The 18,180-nt window shown below is 35.0% G+C and overlaps 1 protein-coding gene across 1 annotated transcript in view; it reads left to right on the forward strand.

Annotated features, from left to right (window-relative positions):
* The window catches only part of LOC308496884 (disintegrin and metalloproteinase domain-containing protein 18-like), a gene marked incomplete at both ends in the record, with an annotated part of 102,279 nt that overhangs the window by 50,101 nt on the left and 33,998 nt on the right, over window positions 1-18,180 (forward strand). The window contains 4 exons of the mRNA XM_081046668.1: window positions 591-789; window positions 8,076-8,181; window positions 10,773-10,968; window positions 12,627-12,707. Of these exons, the coding sequence (XP_080902794.1) occupies window positions 591-789; window positions 8,076-8,181; window positions 10,773-10,968; window positions 12,627-12,707 (582 nt within the window). The remainder of the gene's footprint in view (window positions 1-590; window positions 790-8,075; window positions 8,182-10,772; window positions 10,969-12,626; window positions 12,708-18,180) is intronic.

Here is an 18,180-nt window from a genome sequence, read left to right on the forward strand (position 1 = left end):
TATCTGAGATATACAAGGAGGCCTTTCCGCTCTTAGATAATAATAAATACTATAATGATGATAGCTATTATGTAGTACATTATCACATGTTGTTCTAAGCACATTTTACAGTAATTCAGTTTAATACAGGAACCCTATGGGTGAATGATTATTACCTTAACTTTACAAATAAGAAAACTGCAAAACAGTGATCATGTGTCTCACTCACACAAATAATCTAGTAAAAATCCTAGCAAGAAATTGAAACCCGGCAGTTTAGCTCTTCTGTTTCTCCAAGAACACAATGGTAGAGTTAAACTAATCTGTTTTGTCACTCTCCAATTTCTGGTTGAGTCAGATTGCCTCCTAATGTAGAATACAAAGCAGTTTGCAAACCTGTCAGAGAGGATCCTTTTGAGACAGTTACTTTTCTTCAGGTTTCCTAATGAATAGTGTACCTGATTTTTTCTTCAGAGAACTCGCTGCCTTGGTAACTCTGTGACTTCCTCAAGTATAAATAGACAGGCATATTTAATTTGATAAAACTCTTCAGTAAGTAATTGAAGGTACTCATTCATGAAACATGATTTTATTTTTATTTTTCCTCCTAGATAGCAGTAGCAGGCACTCCATGTAGAAAGAGTATTGATCAGGAGTGTGATTTTACAGAGTATTGCAATGGAACTTCTAGTAATTGTGTTCCTGACACTTACGTCTTGAATGGCCACTTGTGCAGGTTGGGGACTGCATATTGTTATAATGGACAATGCCAAACTACTGATAACCAGTGTGCCAACATATTTGGAAAAGGTATTGCTCTTATATATTTCTTTTACTTTAAATTTCAGTCCTTCTGTAGGATATAATATGAGGTCTGACAATTAAGTTCGTGAACTCATCCTAGAAAAAGTGCTACATACCTCATTGCTGAATATCACTACGGTCACCTTCAAAGTTACTCCCCTTGGGAAGCTATGCACCAACGCCAGCACCTAGTCCACACTTCAAAGCAATTTTGGAACACTTTTTCTGGAATGGCCATCAGAGCTGTCGTCCTATTACCCTTGATGTCCTGAATGCCATCAAAACGTCTTCCTTTCAATATTTTCTTTATCTTCGGGTAAAGAAAGAAGTCATTGGGGGCCAGATCAGGAGAGTAGGGTGCGTGTTCCAATACAGTCATTTGTTGACTGGCTAAAAACTCCCTCACAGACAGTGCCCTGTGAGCTGGTGCATTGTCGTGATGCAAGAGCCATGAATTGTTGGCGAAAAGTTTAGGTCATCTAACTTTTTCATGCAGTCCTTTCAGCACTTCTAAATAGTAAACTTGGTTAACTGTGTCTAGTTGGTACAAATTCATAATGAATAATCCCTCTGATATCAAAAAAGGTTAGCCACATTGTTGCAGCAAGTTCACGAACTTAATTGTCAGGCCTCCTACATATCGCACAACTCAAGAAGTGGAAGAATCTGAACGACAAGTTCAATAAAGATTCAATTTGAATTAAAAAAGTTAGTTTCTGAAAGAGTGTTTGAAATTTTCCAGGATGGTATTGTACATTTTTTTTCTCATGGTTTGATATTTGTCTGTGGTAATTACCTACCTGGGTAAAATCTATGTATGTAGCTCATAATTTATCTAGACCTTAGAATGGCAAGTCAGTAAATTCTGAAACTTTACTTAATCTCCTTTCAGCTCACATGTTCATGATATAATTTTAAAATCATGAATCATTAAAAAATTCAGAATGAATTTCAATCAAGTATAACTATATTCCTCTCTAAAGAACTGCTAGGTTAACAGCAGTCATAGGTCATGATCAAAGTTCATTTTTATATTTTACTTTTAAAGCAGTTTTTGAGAGTAATTCAAATAAGACTCATGCATATATGCTTGATTTTTAGACAGTAATTATTCATAATACCCCAGTATGATTTTGCATTTTTAGAAGAATTTAATTGAATTTGAATAAATCAAAATTACTCAGAAAAATGCATCCAAATATAATTACTTGCTAATTGAGTAAAGGTAGTATAACACTGAATGTCAGTTATTTGCCCAGCGGTAATATAAGGAGTATAGTTTGTACCAAATAACATGCTCTGTGGTTCATATTGTCTTTCTAATGTTTGTAGTAACAAATTTCAGATTAAGTGACTTAACCAAAAGTCAAGCTGAGCTGCAGACCTATGATCTCTTAAATTATAGGTCAGTGCTATTTTCTGTATGCTGTGTTTTCAGGGTAATACTTTTTATTTTGTTGTTTCTTTGTTTTTGTTTTTCTTTTTCAATTCTTATTTGTATATGAAAATATTATTTGCCACTGTCACAGAAAGTTTTGATCAAGGTTTAATATATCACTTAAAAATAAAATTAAGTAATACTTTCCATAAGATCCATTAAAGAGAATCTAGGGCATATTCCTCATTTTGATAAATAAATCTTTGACCCAGAATTGAGTTACTTGACGTTTGACATATTTTTAAGTTCTAATTAAAACAAAGATGTTTAGGTAAGAATGAACCACTCATGTGTGTTTCTTCCTCTAATATATGTTCTATAATCCCCACAAAACTTACTCAAGTGGGCAAAAATTTTGATCTTTTGATGTAGTTCATTCATTCATTCATTCATTCATTCCTCTTTTATTCATCTATTTGGATCCTACCTGATGCAGGTATTTTTTTTTCTTGTCCTTATGTTACCAAAAACTGTAGGATAAAAGGTTATTCCAAAGTAGTCTAATGTATTCGATGTATGAATTAACAAACAGTATTTTTAATTTTGCATTATTTTAAAGGAAATTTTAATTTTTAAAGTAACTGTAGAAGTTTAATCAGATTAATTATATTTGTCCATTAAAATATATATATTTATACTAGGTGTGTCTGTACCCAGAGCTGATGATATTCAACAAGGCATTTTTAATAAACCTGTTTTTTCTTCCCACCAAAAAAAGAGATAAAGACAGTAAAATATAAACACACAAAAAATATAAAACTTCTACTTTTGCTGAGTGCAACTTAAAGGAAAAAATAGAATGCTGAAAGAAAAATGAGACGTAGTGGACAAAGAAAATACTACTAGTTTTCATTAGTCTCTAGCTGTCAGCTCACTCCTTCAAATTTGTCTCAACAATACAGACACACCTAACCCAAGGGCAACACACATCCAATGATTAATTGAGGTTGGTTATAAAGGCCTGGACATTTTGGCCCAACCAGTCACAAAATCAGGTATAGTTTGTTCTCTGGCAAGCTGTTTATGCTCCATAGCTACCCATGGGTTAGGTCAGGTCTTTGTTGGGCCTGCATGTCAGTTTGACTTCTCCTCTGCTCCATCCTGCTTCCTCTCTCTCATTTCCAGATGTTCAGATCAGTAATAAATAGCTTATATCATACTTCATTTAGATTATGACTTCAGGAGGCTCCAACCACAAACAGTTGGTATTCAGAATAGTGTGAGAAAATAGCCTACAAGATAAATCTTGAAAACTAAATCACTCACTGTCAGTGAGAACCCCATCACTGGTGGAAGTTGATGATATACACACTGAGTGAACTGGAATAATATACTAGTGAAAGAAAATGCATTAGCTGGTACAATTAAAATGTACTGGGGAAAATTGTAGCTATAAGGACAATGGGATTGAATGGCTATTATTAGCAAAATTGAAATCTATGAAAAGATAACAAAAAGGTATGCATTTGAAATCAAAGTGTGACCTGGAACCTCCCCCAACCCCCGCCTCCCGTTAACTTATAAAGAGGCTTGCTTTCCTTTCTTAAAATAAGAGTTTAGAGATGGTTGATAACTTTATTTTCAAATTGAAGGAACTCCAGAAAAGGTTAAATTCTCAATTAAGTCTGTGTTTGCCAGGGTTAAGGTTCTTTTGGGGAAAGAATGGAACCTGAACTTGTGATAGGAACAATTGAAAATATTTACCCCCAAATTTTCAGCCTACAAACTTCTGAATCTATAGAATGGTAGAACCCTGTCCTCCCATTCCACCACCTGCTCCCAATTAATGGTGTAAGTGTGTTACCCTTGCTTGAAAATAATGCAGAAACCTATCATTCCTAACAGAAATTGTATCCTTGTTGGGATCTTCTCCTTTGCCCTCCTGGCCACTAGCTGAAAATAGAGTTATGGCACAGCAGAATAGAGGCAGAATGTTCTGGATCTAATTAGTAAATTACTAGTATTTTACTAAAATAGTAAAAAAACTATACCCCAATGGAACTGTAGGTCCAAGCCAGCAGTTACTACCTGTATTCATGGAACTGGATTCTGAGAGTGCTTAATCATGAGACTGGATGAAGGAACATAAGTTTGGATAGGAGAGAGTTTACTGTTTTGGGAGCACTCTTCAAGATACAAGATTTAGCTTCCTGGCAAGGATCCCAGAAGATAGGATCCAAGATTGTTTCTAGAAAAATGGAAAAAACGTGACGGCCCACTCTAAATGAAGTTTAAATGACAGAATTGTGATACAGACAGTGGAAGAAAGGAAGAAAAGACTCGGGAAATTACATATACTGTAATTTGTATACTGTATGTGTAAGGCCAAATGATTAGACCCAACAAGAAAGCCCAGTGACAGAGGGAGTGTGCTGGTACTGGGGGTGCCAGAATCACTATGTTTCAATGACGAACTTCTCTGTAGCCCAGGGGTGATGGCAGGAGATGATAGGAGATGATAGAAGTAGGCTCACTAGCAATGGGCGTTATAAGATCTTGAAAAAAATCAAGGTCAGGATAGCAATGCTTGGCTTCCAGAAATCAGATGGATAAAATTATTGTAATAAGAAGTAGGAACAGAGTAGCAGACATAGATACCTGATCTATAGACACTCAGTGAGATAGCTAATAGAATATGATTTCTATTCTATTGTGTTCTATGGGAAACCAATAAGGGTATTACCCAGTTTGTACCATCAAAGGAGATAAAACATGAATGACGAGGAGACTGAAGAGAGTTAGCTTAATGAATGTCATAATCCTATGTCCAAATTCTGAATCTAAACCAATTTTCAGAAGTAAAACTCATAGACTTAAGGGGAGCTTAAGGGCCCAAAAGGAAAACTTTATAGCACCTTAGTAAATATTCACGTTAGCAATTCACCTAGTACAACATATAACTATTTAATCAGGTATCTGTTCACTCTAAATGACATATAATTATTTAATCAGGTATCTGTTCACTGGGGAAAAGCAAATACCCAAGCATTTTGGAAACTAGTGAGCAATGAGTCTTAATTGCTGTGGATACGTGGAAGCCCAATGTCACCATGGTTTCTCTGTGAGAATGGGAACTTATAAGAATCAGGGAATAAATAGAGTCCTTACCAAGTTTCAGTTTACAATGGCTCTACTAAGTCCACAAATTCATTTGGTTATTATTTCTCAGTCCTAGAAATGTTGTAAGAGAAAGACTCTGTAACTGTCCTCTTCCGGAAATTAGTGCTACCTTTAAAAATCCAAAGGATGCAGAGGTGGTTGGCTGTATAGCCACATTTAATTACCAAATCTGATCCCTGCATAAACCAGATGGTCCCTGGAAGTTAATAGTTATGTGTGGCAAATGTAGTCACTTGGTAGATAAAGTAATTGTATCTACTGTGCCAGTTGAGTGTCTATGCTAGAGCACATTAGCATGGCCTCAGATATGTGGTAGAAGGGTAGTTATTGAACTGGCAAATGTATTTTTCTCTATTCCTGTTTGAAAAGAGAATTTGGCTTGGAATGGATAATGGCATGAATTTTGAGTTTTCTTCCAGGCCTATGTTTATTCTCCTGCTTTCAGTCATAACATAGTTGAAGAGATTTGGATGTCCCAGGAAGTATCACATTGATCCACTCCACCAAGGATTTTGTACTAATCTGACTGAAAAGCAAAGTATAGCTACAATGCTGGAGGATTCATAAAAACACATGTGCTACAAAGGGCAGGAAATAGACCCTGGAAATATTCAGGAACCTGTCACATCTGTAATATTTTTAGGAGTCCCACGGTCAGAGGCATGATGTGGTATCCCCTACAAAGTAAAAGACAAATAATATCTTGTAGATCCTACGGAAGAAAATAAATAAATAACAGTACAGCTGGAAGGCCTTTTGGGGTTCTGGAGTCAGTATATTCCAAATGGAGAAGTACTGCTTGATTCCATTTACTGGGTGACATGATATGTTGCTAATGTTGAAGGAGGTGAAAAGCAGGAAAGGGTTCTGCAGCATGTCCTGACTGAAATCCCAGCAGCCCTGCATTTTGAATCATAAAACATGGCAGACCCAGTAATATGAGAGGTGTAGATCGTGAGGAAAAAACCCATGTCATTTGGGGCATATACCAAGGCTCTTTGGGAGAATGACAGTGCAGTTCCCTGTGGTCCTACAGCAAAGCGGTGCCATTGAAGCTGGAGAAATGTACCACTTTGAAAAAACAACTTTGGGCACACGGCTTAGCCCCATGGAAATGAGAATCTGACTTTCATATACCAAGTGACCATGTGTTCATAACTGTGCATCATAAGTTCAGTCATATCAGAATCACTAAGTTGGATGATTAGATAGATTTAAGTAATTCATTCATCTTGGTTTAAGCATACTCAAAAAAGAGAAGGCAGAAGAAAAATCCATGAGCAAAGAATCCATAACAGTATGTCTTTCTCCCACTTACACCTTTGCTTCTCCCGCAGTTCACACATGGGATTGATTTCATTATGACTAGCTGACATACAGAGGGAACAAGCCTAGGCTTTTTTTATAGATGTGTTGGCTCAGTTACTGGTCATAAAAGGACATTAGCCATACTGTGATCCCACTTGGGAGGATGCCTTGAAAGATATTGACCATCTGGTCATCCAGTATCTGTGGAAGGAGCAATGGGCAGAGGTTACAGTATAGAAGTATTCATAGACAGTGACAAAGGGCCCAGCTGGTTGGTGGAGAGCCGGGATATGGAAAGATCGGAAAATTAGGGACCAGAGTTCTGGGATAGACATATGTGGGTAGAGACATGGAAATGAATAAGAAATGTGAAGATCTTTGTATTAATTTACCAGGTTAACACCCATCAAAGAGCACCCACCATGGAAGACACACAAAACAACCTAGTAGACATAATGACTTAGCCAGTTTACGTAAACCAGCATCTGTCATCATCCACCCCAGTGCCTGTAGGATGGGCACATTTCTGAACTCTTTCTAATTAATTTTATTGCTGCTTCTTAAATAACTGATTCTTTCCTGAGTTTAGACTATGTCTTTCCTGAACACTAGCACCATCTGGTCAAATGCAGCCCTGTAACAAAGATATATATATATATATATTTTTTTTTTTTCCCTTAACTTTTTGCCTAGGGCAACAAATTCATTAAGGCCATGATGTCCCATTAAATTATTGAGAAGATAGTTTTTCCAAATGCTTTGTCATCACAAATCATGTGTCACTCTCCTTTTAGTCTCTGATAATCTTTTTTTTTTTTTTTTTTTACCGTCTCCTGCTATGTTCCAATTACAATGCCACATATTTTAGGCATATTTTTATGATAGAACTCCACTACTGGGTATCAATTCCTGTGTTTAATGAAATGAAAATAACCCTCAAATCTCTGATATTTACATATCCAGTACAGCTATTCCGCTATTCCACGTTGTCTGTACAATGACACCCAGACTGACAGATGAGACTCTACTTAAAACATTGCTTATCAAGAATATGGTACTGTAGGTACTAGCTTCATAAGCTTTTGCCCATAAGTGACATGTTTCAAATATCGCATTTCATTAAGCAGAGCAATTTACAGGGTCAAGCTTTATACCCATTGGAGTAGGAAGTATGCTTTACCACAGGGAGGGGAAGCACATTGTTTTTAATGATTATATAATTTACTACAATAGATATAATCTTTTTCTGTGTTCTATTAGGTAAAACAATTGTTTCTTTCTACTTGCATTGATAAGGTACACATGGGAAGAATATGATCAAGATGATTTTTTTGATTATGCAAAAAGTGTTTCATTAGCTTTTTATTGACAAAAGTTTTAATTTGAATTAAAAATAATAATTTAACAGATGTGTTTGCATTTTAAGGTGCTCAAGGTGCTCCATTTGCCTGTTTTGAAGAAGTTAATTCTTTTCGCGATAGAATTGGAAGCTGTGGTTTTAAAAATTCACAACCATTACCTTGTGAACCAAAGTACGTATACAAAAATGATTGTGTCAGTCAATTATATGTTACTTGTCAAGAGATACTAAATAATAATGGACAGTAAATCATATGCCAGGAAAATATTTTGAAATGGCATTATATGCATTTTCCTAGTATACAATTGTTTTCTTTTCCCTTATTTTTTAACCTGGTATTGTCCTAATAATGAGACTAGGCTAAAAGAAGGAAGAGGCTTATTACCAGAAGTTGGAGGTGGGCACAAACTGCCAAAAAGTCAGAAACTTTTGAGAATTAAAATTGAATTTTTTATTAAGTCAATAAATGATAATGATCCTAAAGCAAGTGCTTTAAGACATAGCATTGTTTTGAAAAACAGTTTTTTTCTGTTTGCTTCCAAAACACTGATATGTAAAGCATGGCAGTACTTATTGATAGCTGAATATGGAGTTCTAGAATATAGTTTTACTATAAACCATAGAATAAAAGAATTTATGAAATGCAATAAAGAAAGTACCTACTCCATGACAGATACTTTCTGAATTTCATATGGATATTGAAAATGAAAGAATCATAAAAATAGTGACAGATAGAAGGTTGACCAAGATGGCGATATAGGAGGCTTCTGAATTCTTCTCCTGGCACAGATACACTGGAAGTTCAGGAAAACATGGAGTGATTACCTCTGCAAGAAATACAGAAACCAGCTAAGTGATTCCTATATATCAGGCAAATGAGAAAACAGCTACATCAAAACAGGTAGAGACATACTCGCACTGTAAACCCAACCCCTGGCACAGCACGATACAATTGAAAGGGAACTTCCAACTCCCAATTTTCTCCTAAGAAGCAAAGGATTTGGACCCCAATACTTAAGACCCTCACCTGAAGGACGAGATCATAAAATGTGTAGTTCTGAGAGCCAAAGAAAATTGCATCCAGGAGATCCACTACAGCGAACAAAGGAGTGGTTGTTGGACTGTAAGCATTTGCCTTGAATTTCTCCCTGGGCACTGTGCAGAAGGAGCAACAAAAATCTCTCATCTCCCAGTCTTTTCCTGAAAGAAATCTATGTGCGTACTTAGAAAGCTGCTCCCTAAGGGTCAGGTTTCTAATTTAGCACACTACTAGGGACTGGCTGCATTCCTCCCCAGAGACTTGGGGAAACTAATGGACATTTCCCCCGGCCATCTCCTTGTAGTTCACTGCACCGATTACATGTGGAATCCAAATAAAGAAACCAAAAAATCAAGTGTATAGAAATAGAGAGTAGAAAAGTGGTAGCCTGTGGGGAAAAAGGGAGACGTTGGTAAAATGATACAGATTTTCAGTTATAAAGTGAATGAGGTCTGAGGTTCTAATGTATAACCTTGTGACTATAGTTGATAACACTGTATTATATGATTGAAATTTGCTGAGAGAAGTTAAACGTTCTCACATACAAAAACAGGATAAATATGTGAACTGCTGATGAATGTGTTAATTAACTACATGGGTGTACACTGATATCAAATCATCACTTTGTATGGTTTGACGTCATACAAATCATAAGACACAAACTAGGAATTTTGTAAGACTCTTAGAGAAGCCAGTATTCCACCCAATGATAGATTACAAGTGGCTAACTAAACTATTTATGGGATAACCTTTGGTATGCTTGTGGCATAAAGGGGAACTAAAAGTTCCTTAATTATCAAGGGAGTAGTGCAGAATTCCTGGGAGTATCAGCATGTTGGAAGAATCTTAGAATAAAAATAGAGTCTGTGTATGTGGGGACAGAGAGTCCCAGAGAGCAGTTTCCAGGCTCTCGACCTCACGTGAAAAGGTGCTGGCTCGGGTAGTAGATGGCCAACAGCTGTGACTAATTGGACATCAGCTGTAGCCAGTTAACCATTGGCTGTGGCTACACTGGGGGAGTTGGTTGGTTGGCAGAGAAGTGGATGGCAGGTTGTGGATCGTGTGATTCCTGCTTCCTGTGTCGCCAACCCAGCCACCAGCGAGAATATAGTGGTATGACTCCCCTATCTATGGCTCTGTTGTTGTTCCTTTTTGGCCTCACCATATCCTGCTTTCTTGTGCAAGGAGCAGGAGCTGAGACCCCACGTGACAGAGTACTACAGAGATGTACTGACTAAAGATAGTGGCAGGGACTCTGGGCATAATCTGAAGGGACTCAAATGGTACACAGATTGTAAATAAATGCAATCAGCCACTCTCAGCAAATGTTGGGTAACAAATAACCAGAATGGCTAAGCTATATCAAAGTGGGGACAGGTGATGAATTTTCCCCAAAAGTGTATTAGGTCCAACCTAATAATAAAATGTGATGAATGCTGTAATACATCTGGAGGCTAGACAACAAAGTTGAGCTCTGAAATAGGAAATGAAGTCATGTCTGCCCATTTGAGTTGTGTATAATTTTTAATTCTGCTACATTGCTAAGTAATTGGATTGCATTCAGTTGTGCATCATAAGATAATGTTACTTTGGAATTTTTTCTGGTTTTAAACCATCAAACAGTATTTATTTAAACAGTTATTACCCATGTAATATAACATTTATTTGGAACTTAGTATCATTAAAAGGCAAATGATAAGGACTTCTCTGTTTTCCATTTCCAGGGATGTTCTCTGTGGAAAATTAGCTTGTGTTTGGCCCCATAAGAATACTTTCAAAAGTAACGTTCAATCGGCAGTTTATTCATATACGCAAGGTCATGTGTGCATATCCATTACTACTGGGTCATCAGATGGAAGAAGAGCAGATGGAAGAGATTACACCTATGTGGCTGATGGCACTGTGTGTGGTGCACAAATGGTATCAAAACATGTTCATTTATATTTAGCTGTGTTAAATCACGTAATTATCAGATATTATATTACATGATGACTATCACAAATATACTGAGTAGATTTCAACCAGGTACTATCTCTTATTACCCACATTATATTGAAAAGGTAATTAAACTATGCCTCAACTATCCAATAATACTTTTCCAGTTAAAAGTTATCAGCCCTTATTGAGAAGATATGCATGTGTTTTAAGCACAAGATTCCACTGTCACTTATTTCCCACATTATATTGAAAAGATAATTAAACTAAGCTTCAGTTATCCAATAATGCTTTTCCAATTACTCTGTCATCAATCCTTATTGAGAAGATATGCATGTGTTTTGAACACAGGATTCCAGTAACTGACAGGTGAATTTTTCTTTAGATCTTTGAATTCTAACAGCTTTAAATCATACAATTCTAATTTTGAGTTTTCAATTTTCCCTGCTTCAGAAAGAAACATAATTGAGTTTTCATATTTGTTAAATCATCTACTTATATATAAAACCAAAATATAAGTGTGAAAAGTTTGGAAGAAACAAACAAGAAGTGTGTTCTAAGAAAGTACTGTTGCACTGATGTATAGCTCACGTACACATGCATATGTACATACATATGAACATTTACACTCACATAGTCATAAGATAAAGGGAGAGGAAAAATGGTTCAGAGGTGTAGTTACTCTATCTGGAACTATGAGGTCACACATTCCAGAAAACATAAGGCATCTGAGATTAAAGCAGTTGTAAATCAGTGTGTTGCATGCAAATGGCATTCAGCACTTACTTGCTGAATTAAAAATAATTGTATACTTGAAACCTGTATGATTTTACTAGCCAATATCACCACAATAAACTTAATTAAAAATAAAACAAAACCTTGAAATGGGGAATCACTTAGCCAATTCTTATATTTGGGTGCAGCAATCCTATTCCCTTGGGAAACTTGCTTGCTATGGTAGGCAGCTTCTAAAATGGCTCCAGAGATTCCACTTCCTGGTATTCACTCCTTGTGTATTTTTAGGGAAATCACAAGAATATAAAATAGGAGAGCAATTAACAAAATAGAAAATGATACATGCAACACAAGGTCACATGTCCAGGTGACTAATTACCACTGGATTTCCCATTTTGATTTAACAAGGGTTTTGCAACGGATACAAATTAAGTTAAAATGTTTATCTTGCCAGACCATTCTGATCACTATTATAACAAAGATACATGATAGTTTACAATCCAAAATATTAACTCATATTTGAAACCCAAACAAAATTAATGAATTACCTTCCAATTTTTGAGGTGGCAAATCATTAACATTAATCTAACCAATTATAACAAACATTAACATAATATAGAAAACTCATTTGATGGAGGTTTGCAATTTAATTCCCAATTATAAATATGAAAACCAAAATTATATGACATTATTGCATAACTAAGTTAAAGCAAACACCCTAAGATTTTCTTTATTAAATTTATTGTTGTTTAGATTTTTGTATTGGTATGCCAGTATCTTTGTATCAGAATCAGAGTAATATGGAATAAAAATCCTCAATTTAAGCATCTCTCATGTATATATAACAAATAATTTTTTCTCATATCAAATTTGTGAATGATTATAAAATACTCCTTTTTTATTTTTAGTACTGTGAAAATAAAACCTGCAAAGAAATTAATTTAATGGGATATAACTGTAATTCCACTACAAAATGCCAAGGGAATGGGGTAAGTAACTTTTATTTTTATTTTTGTAGTTCTAAATTATGTGTTATGTTTGTGATGAATTCAAAGTAAAAAATGTATCCTGTTTGGGAGAATTAAGGGTCTAGGTTACTTTTAAACTTACCTTGCCTAGACTAGCTAACCAACATAAAGAAAATCAGCTGAGCTAATTCAAACGCTATTAAACAAATTGTACTGTATAAGTATTGAATTTATTTTAAGTACCCTCAGTTTATGAATTAGGAACATGCTTAAATGCAAAACATTTATTTTCTTATGCAAATAAATACATGTTTTACTCATATTATGAACATACCTTGTTCTCCCCATACTCTTAATAATTAAAATTTATAGCCATATAATATTTTGCAGAGAGTATACTTAAAAAACATGTTGCCCAACAAAAAAACAAAAAACCCAATTGAAAAATGGGCAGAGGACCTGAAGAGACATTTCTCCAAAAAGGACATACAAATGGCAAATAGACATATGAAAAAATGCTCAACATCACTAATCATCAGAGAAATGCAAATAAAAACCACAATGGGATATCACCTCACCCCAGTCAGAATGGCTATCATCAACAAGACAAATAGCAACAAGTGTTGGAGAAGCTGTGGAGGAAAAGGAACCCTCACACACTGTTGGTGGGAATGCAGACTGGTGCAGCCGCTATGGAAGGCAGTGTGGAGGTTCCTCAAAAAATTACAAATAGAATTACCATATGACCCAGCAATCCCTCTCCTGGGTATCTACCCAAAAAATCTGAAATCATTTATACATAAAGACACGTGTGCTCCAATGTTCATTGCAGCTTTGTTTACGGTGGCCAAGACATGGAAACAACCAAAATGTCCTTCGATAGATGAATGGATAAAGAAGTTGTGGTATATATACACAATGGAATACTATTCGGCGTTAAGGAAAGATGATATAGGAACATTTGTGACAACATGGATGGATCTTGAGAGTATAATGCTAAGCGAAATAAGTCAGACAGAAAAAGCAGAGAACCACATGATTTCACTGATATGTGGTACATAAACCGAAAACAACAAAAGAACAAGACAAACAAATGAGAAACAAAAACTCATAGACATAGACAATAGTTTAGTGGTTACCAGAGGGTAAGCGGGGTGGGGGGAGGGAGATGAGGGTAAGGGGGATCAAATATATGGTGATGGAAGGAGAACTGACTCTGGGTGGTGAACACACAATGGGATTTATATATGATGTAATACAGAATTGTTCACCTGAAGTTATGTAATTTCATTAACAATTGTCACCCCAATAAATAAATTAAAAATCAAACAACAACAAAAAAAAACATGTTGCCATGTTATATAATTTTCTGTTTGTTCTTATGAAAAGGTTTCTAATAGAAAATATATTCTCAAGTAAAAAACTTAATTTCTTCTCAACTACTTATTTATTTTAATCTGAATACAAATTTGTTGTTACTTTTATATTTAATTTTCATTTCTTAAAATTTATAATTTTGGTCCTTTATTTTATTATTTTCCTAAAACAAAATCAGTGTATATAGTCAACATTATACGAATGATCTCAAATTTACCAAATTTATCAGTATGCAACTTTATAATTTTAAAATTGGTTTAGAATATATAAAACGCGACTTCATGGTCTTTAATTTTTTTGTAGGCTGTTAACAAAAAGGATAGCTACATTTGTATGTTTTGTATTTTATTTTCTATAGTTACAATTATTGGCCTGATCTTTTGCTTTCCTTTGTTTAATTATCTGTTTTAAGTCTCAGCATTAATATTTTTCTATTTAAATGTCAAATAAAATTTATCTGAATCTAGGAGAATCTGTTTACTTCCCAGTGACATCTCAACAAAAAGGTAATTCTATCATTTAGAATTAATAGAGTTGATTTACAACTCTATCATTTACGAACATGTAGTCATTTTATGAACATGTAGTCATTCAGAAATCTTATTAATTGTGAAATGTTGGCAGTTAATATAGCGTTGTTCTTTCTGCATTTATGATATACTTTTTTATTGGTTGGACTTTATTTTTTAGAGCAGATTTAGGTTCACAGAAAAATTGAGGGAAAGGTAACAGAGATAGTCCATGTATCTTTTGCCCCCACACATGCATAGCCTCCCTAATTATCAACATCCTACGTCACAGTGGTTCATTCGTTGCAATTGATGAACCTACACTGACACATCATCATCACCTACTGTCCATAGTTTACATTAGGATTCACTCTTGGTGTTGTACATTCTATGAGTTTCAACAAATGTATAACGACATGTATCCATCATTATGGCATCATAAGAGTATTGTTACTGGCTTAAAAATCCTCTGTGCGACAATAATTTAGTGGTTACCATAGGGTAAGGGGTGGGGGGTGGGTGATGAGGGTAAAGGGGATCAAATATATGGTGATGGAAGGAGAACTGACTCTGGGTGGTGAACACACAATGGGATTTATAGACGATGTAATACAGAATTGTACACCTGAAATCTATGTAAATTTACTAACAATTGTCACCCCAATAAATTTAATTAAAAAAAAAATCCTCTGTGCACCTATTTATCCTTCCCCCTGCCTCAACCTATGGCAACCTCTAATCTTTTTACGGTCTCCATAATTTTGCCTTTTCTAGAATTCATATAGTTGGAAATATACAGTATATAGCCTTCTCAGAGTAGTTTCTTTTACTTAGTAACATGCATTAAGGTTTCTTCATGTTCTTTCCTGGCTTAATACCTCATTTCTTTTTAGCACTAAATAATATTCAATTTTCTAAATTTACCACTGTCTATTCATTCACCTACTGAATGATATCTTGGTTGCTTCCAAGTTTTTGCAGTCGTGAATAAAGCTGCTTAAATATTTGTGTGCAGGTTTTTCTATAGACATAAGTTTTCAATGCCTTTGGATATATGCTTTTCTCTTGATCAGTCTCCCTAGCAATTTATCATTTTATTATTCTGAAAATTAGTGATCTAACTATCAATACCAAGAAGTTAAGAAAAGAACAGGAGATTATATTGAAAATTTTTGTCCATGATTGACTGTAAGTGTTGGACATTACTCTCTGGTCCCCATTGTCATGGATAAAAATTTCAGTGTTTCACACTTTACTGTAAAATTTGCAGTATATTTTTTAAGGTACTTCCTATTTGATTAAAGAAAATAATTTATATGCCTAATTTACAAAGTGTTTTTTAACCATGAATAGATGCTAACTTTTATTGAAGACTTCCCCCTTTAATCTGTTAATGTACAAATAAATTTATTGATCCTTTAATATTTATCCAACCATTAATTCCCAGAATAAAATCAACCATGGCCTTTTAAAATTTAATTTGTAATTCATTATTTATGTAATTGTTTCTATTTTATAAATGGAACTGATTATATGTTTTATATGTTATACCTAATGTAAAATGAGTTGGGGTGATGTTCTTTCATTATATATTTTTCATAATAATTTTTTAAAACTAATTAAATTAATATACTTTTTTTTTTAATTTATTGGGGTGACAATTGTTAGTGAAATTACATAGATTTCAGGTGTACAATTCTGTATTACATCACCTATAAATCCCACTGTGTGTTCACCACCCAGACTCAGTTTTCCTTCCATCACCATATATTTGATCCCCCTTACCCTCATCTGTCTCCCCCCACACCCCTTACCCTCTGGTAACCACTAAACTATTGTCTGTGTCTATGAGGTTTTGTTTCTCATTTGTTTGTCTTGTTCTTTTGTTGTTTTCGGTTTATATACCACATATCAGTGAAATCATGTGGTTCTCTGCTTTTTCTGTCTGACTTATTTCGTTTAGAATTATACTCTCCAGATCCATCCCTGTTGTCACAAATGTTCCTATATCATCTTTTCTTACTGCCGAATAGTATTCCATTGTTCATATATACCACAACTTCTTTATCCATTTATCTGTCGAAGGACATTTGGTAGTTTCCATGTCTTGGCCACCGTAAACAAAGCTGCAGTGAACATTGGAGCACATGTGTCTTTATGTATAAATGTTTTCCAATTTTTTTTGGTAGATACCCTGGAGAGGAATTTCTGGGTCATATGGTAATTCTATTTGTAATTTTTTGAGGAACCTCCACATTGCCTTCCATAATGGCTGCACCAGTCTGCATTCCCACCAACAGTGTATAAGGGTTCCTTTTTCTCTACAGCCTCTCCAACACTTGTTACTATTTGTCTTGTTGATGATAGCTATTCTGACTGGGGTGAGGTGATATCCCATTGTGGTTTTTATTTGCATTTCTCTGATGATTAGTGATGTTGAGCATTTTCTCATATGTCTATTTGCCATTTGTATGTCCTTTTTGAAGAAATGTCTCTTCAGGTCTTCTGACCATTTTTCAATTAGGTTGTTTGTTTTTTTGTTGTTGAGCTTCATGAGTTCCTTGTATATTTTGGTTATTAGCCCTTTATTGGAGGCACTGTTTGCAAAAATCTTCTCCCATTCAGTCGGTTGCCTCTTTATTTTGTCGATGGTTTCTTATACATTCTTAAAATAAGTTTCAGAATACAGTTTCAGGTTACAGAAAAACAAGTAGAAAGTACGAAGAGCTCCTCTGTGTTCCTTTGTTCCTTTATGCCCGCCCAAGTTTCCCCTGCTGTTAACATATTGCAATGTTGTGCTACACTGTTTATAATTCATGAACCAATGTTTATACATTATTATTAATGAGTCCGTAGTTTACATTGGCATTAACTCTGTGTTTTATATGTTCTACTTATTTTGAAAAATACATAATGTCATGGATACATCATCATAGTATCATACAAAATGTTTTGGTACCCTGAAAATTCTTATATAGTCAACCTCTCCTCCCTCCCCACAAACCCCTAGCAGCCATCATCTTTTTACTAACTCCATCGTTTTGCCTTTCCAGAATGTCATAGAGTTGGAACCTTAGCTGTGTGTGTGTGTGTATGTGTGTGTGTGTGTGTGTGTGTGTTTGTGTTTTTCAGATTGCCTTCTTTCACTTTGCAATATTCATTTGTTTTCTCCAAGTCTTTTCATGGCTTCATAGCTAATCTCTTTTCATCACTGTATAATAGTACATTGCATGATGTACACAGTTTGTTTATCCATTCCTCTGTTGAAAAACAATTTGATTTCTTCCAATTTTTACAATCATGAATAAAACTACTTTTTTATGTGCACATAACTTTTGTGTGCACATAAGTTTTCAACTCATTTGGGTAAATACCACGGAGCACAATTACTGAGTCATGTGGTAAGAGCATGTTTAGTTTTGTAAGAAACCACCAAACTGTCTTCCAAAGTAACTGTACCATTTTGCCTTCCCGACCAATAGCAAATGAGAGTTCTTGTTACTCCTCATCCTTATCAGCTTTTGGCGGTTTTAGTGTTTTGGATTTAGCCATTCTAATTGTTGTGTAGTGGCAACACACTGTTTTAATTTGCAATTCCCTAATGATAC

Source organism: Rhinolophus hipposideros (assembly GCF_964194185.1).
Source record: "Rhinolophus hipposideros genome assembly, chromosome: 4".
Classification (NCBI taxonomy): Eukaryota; Metazoa; Chordata; class Mammalia; order Chiroptera; family Rhinolophidae; genus Rhinolophus; species Rhinolophus hipposideros.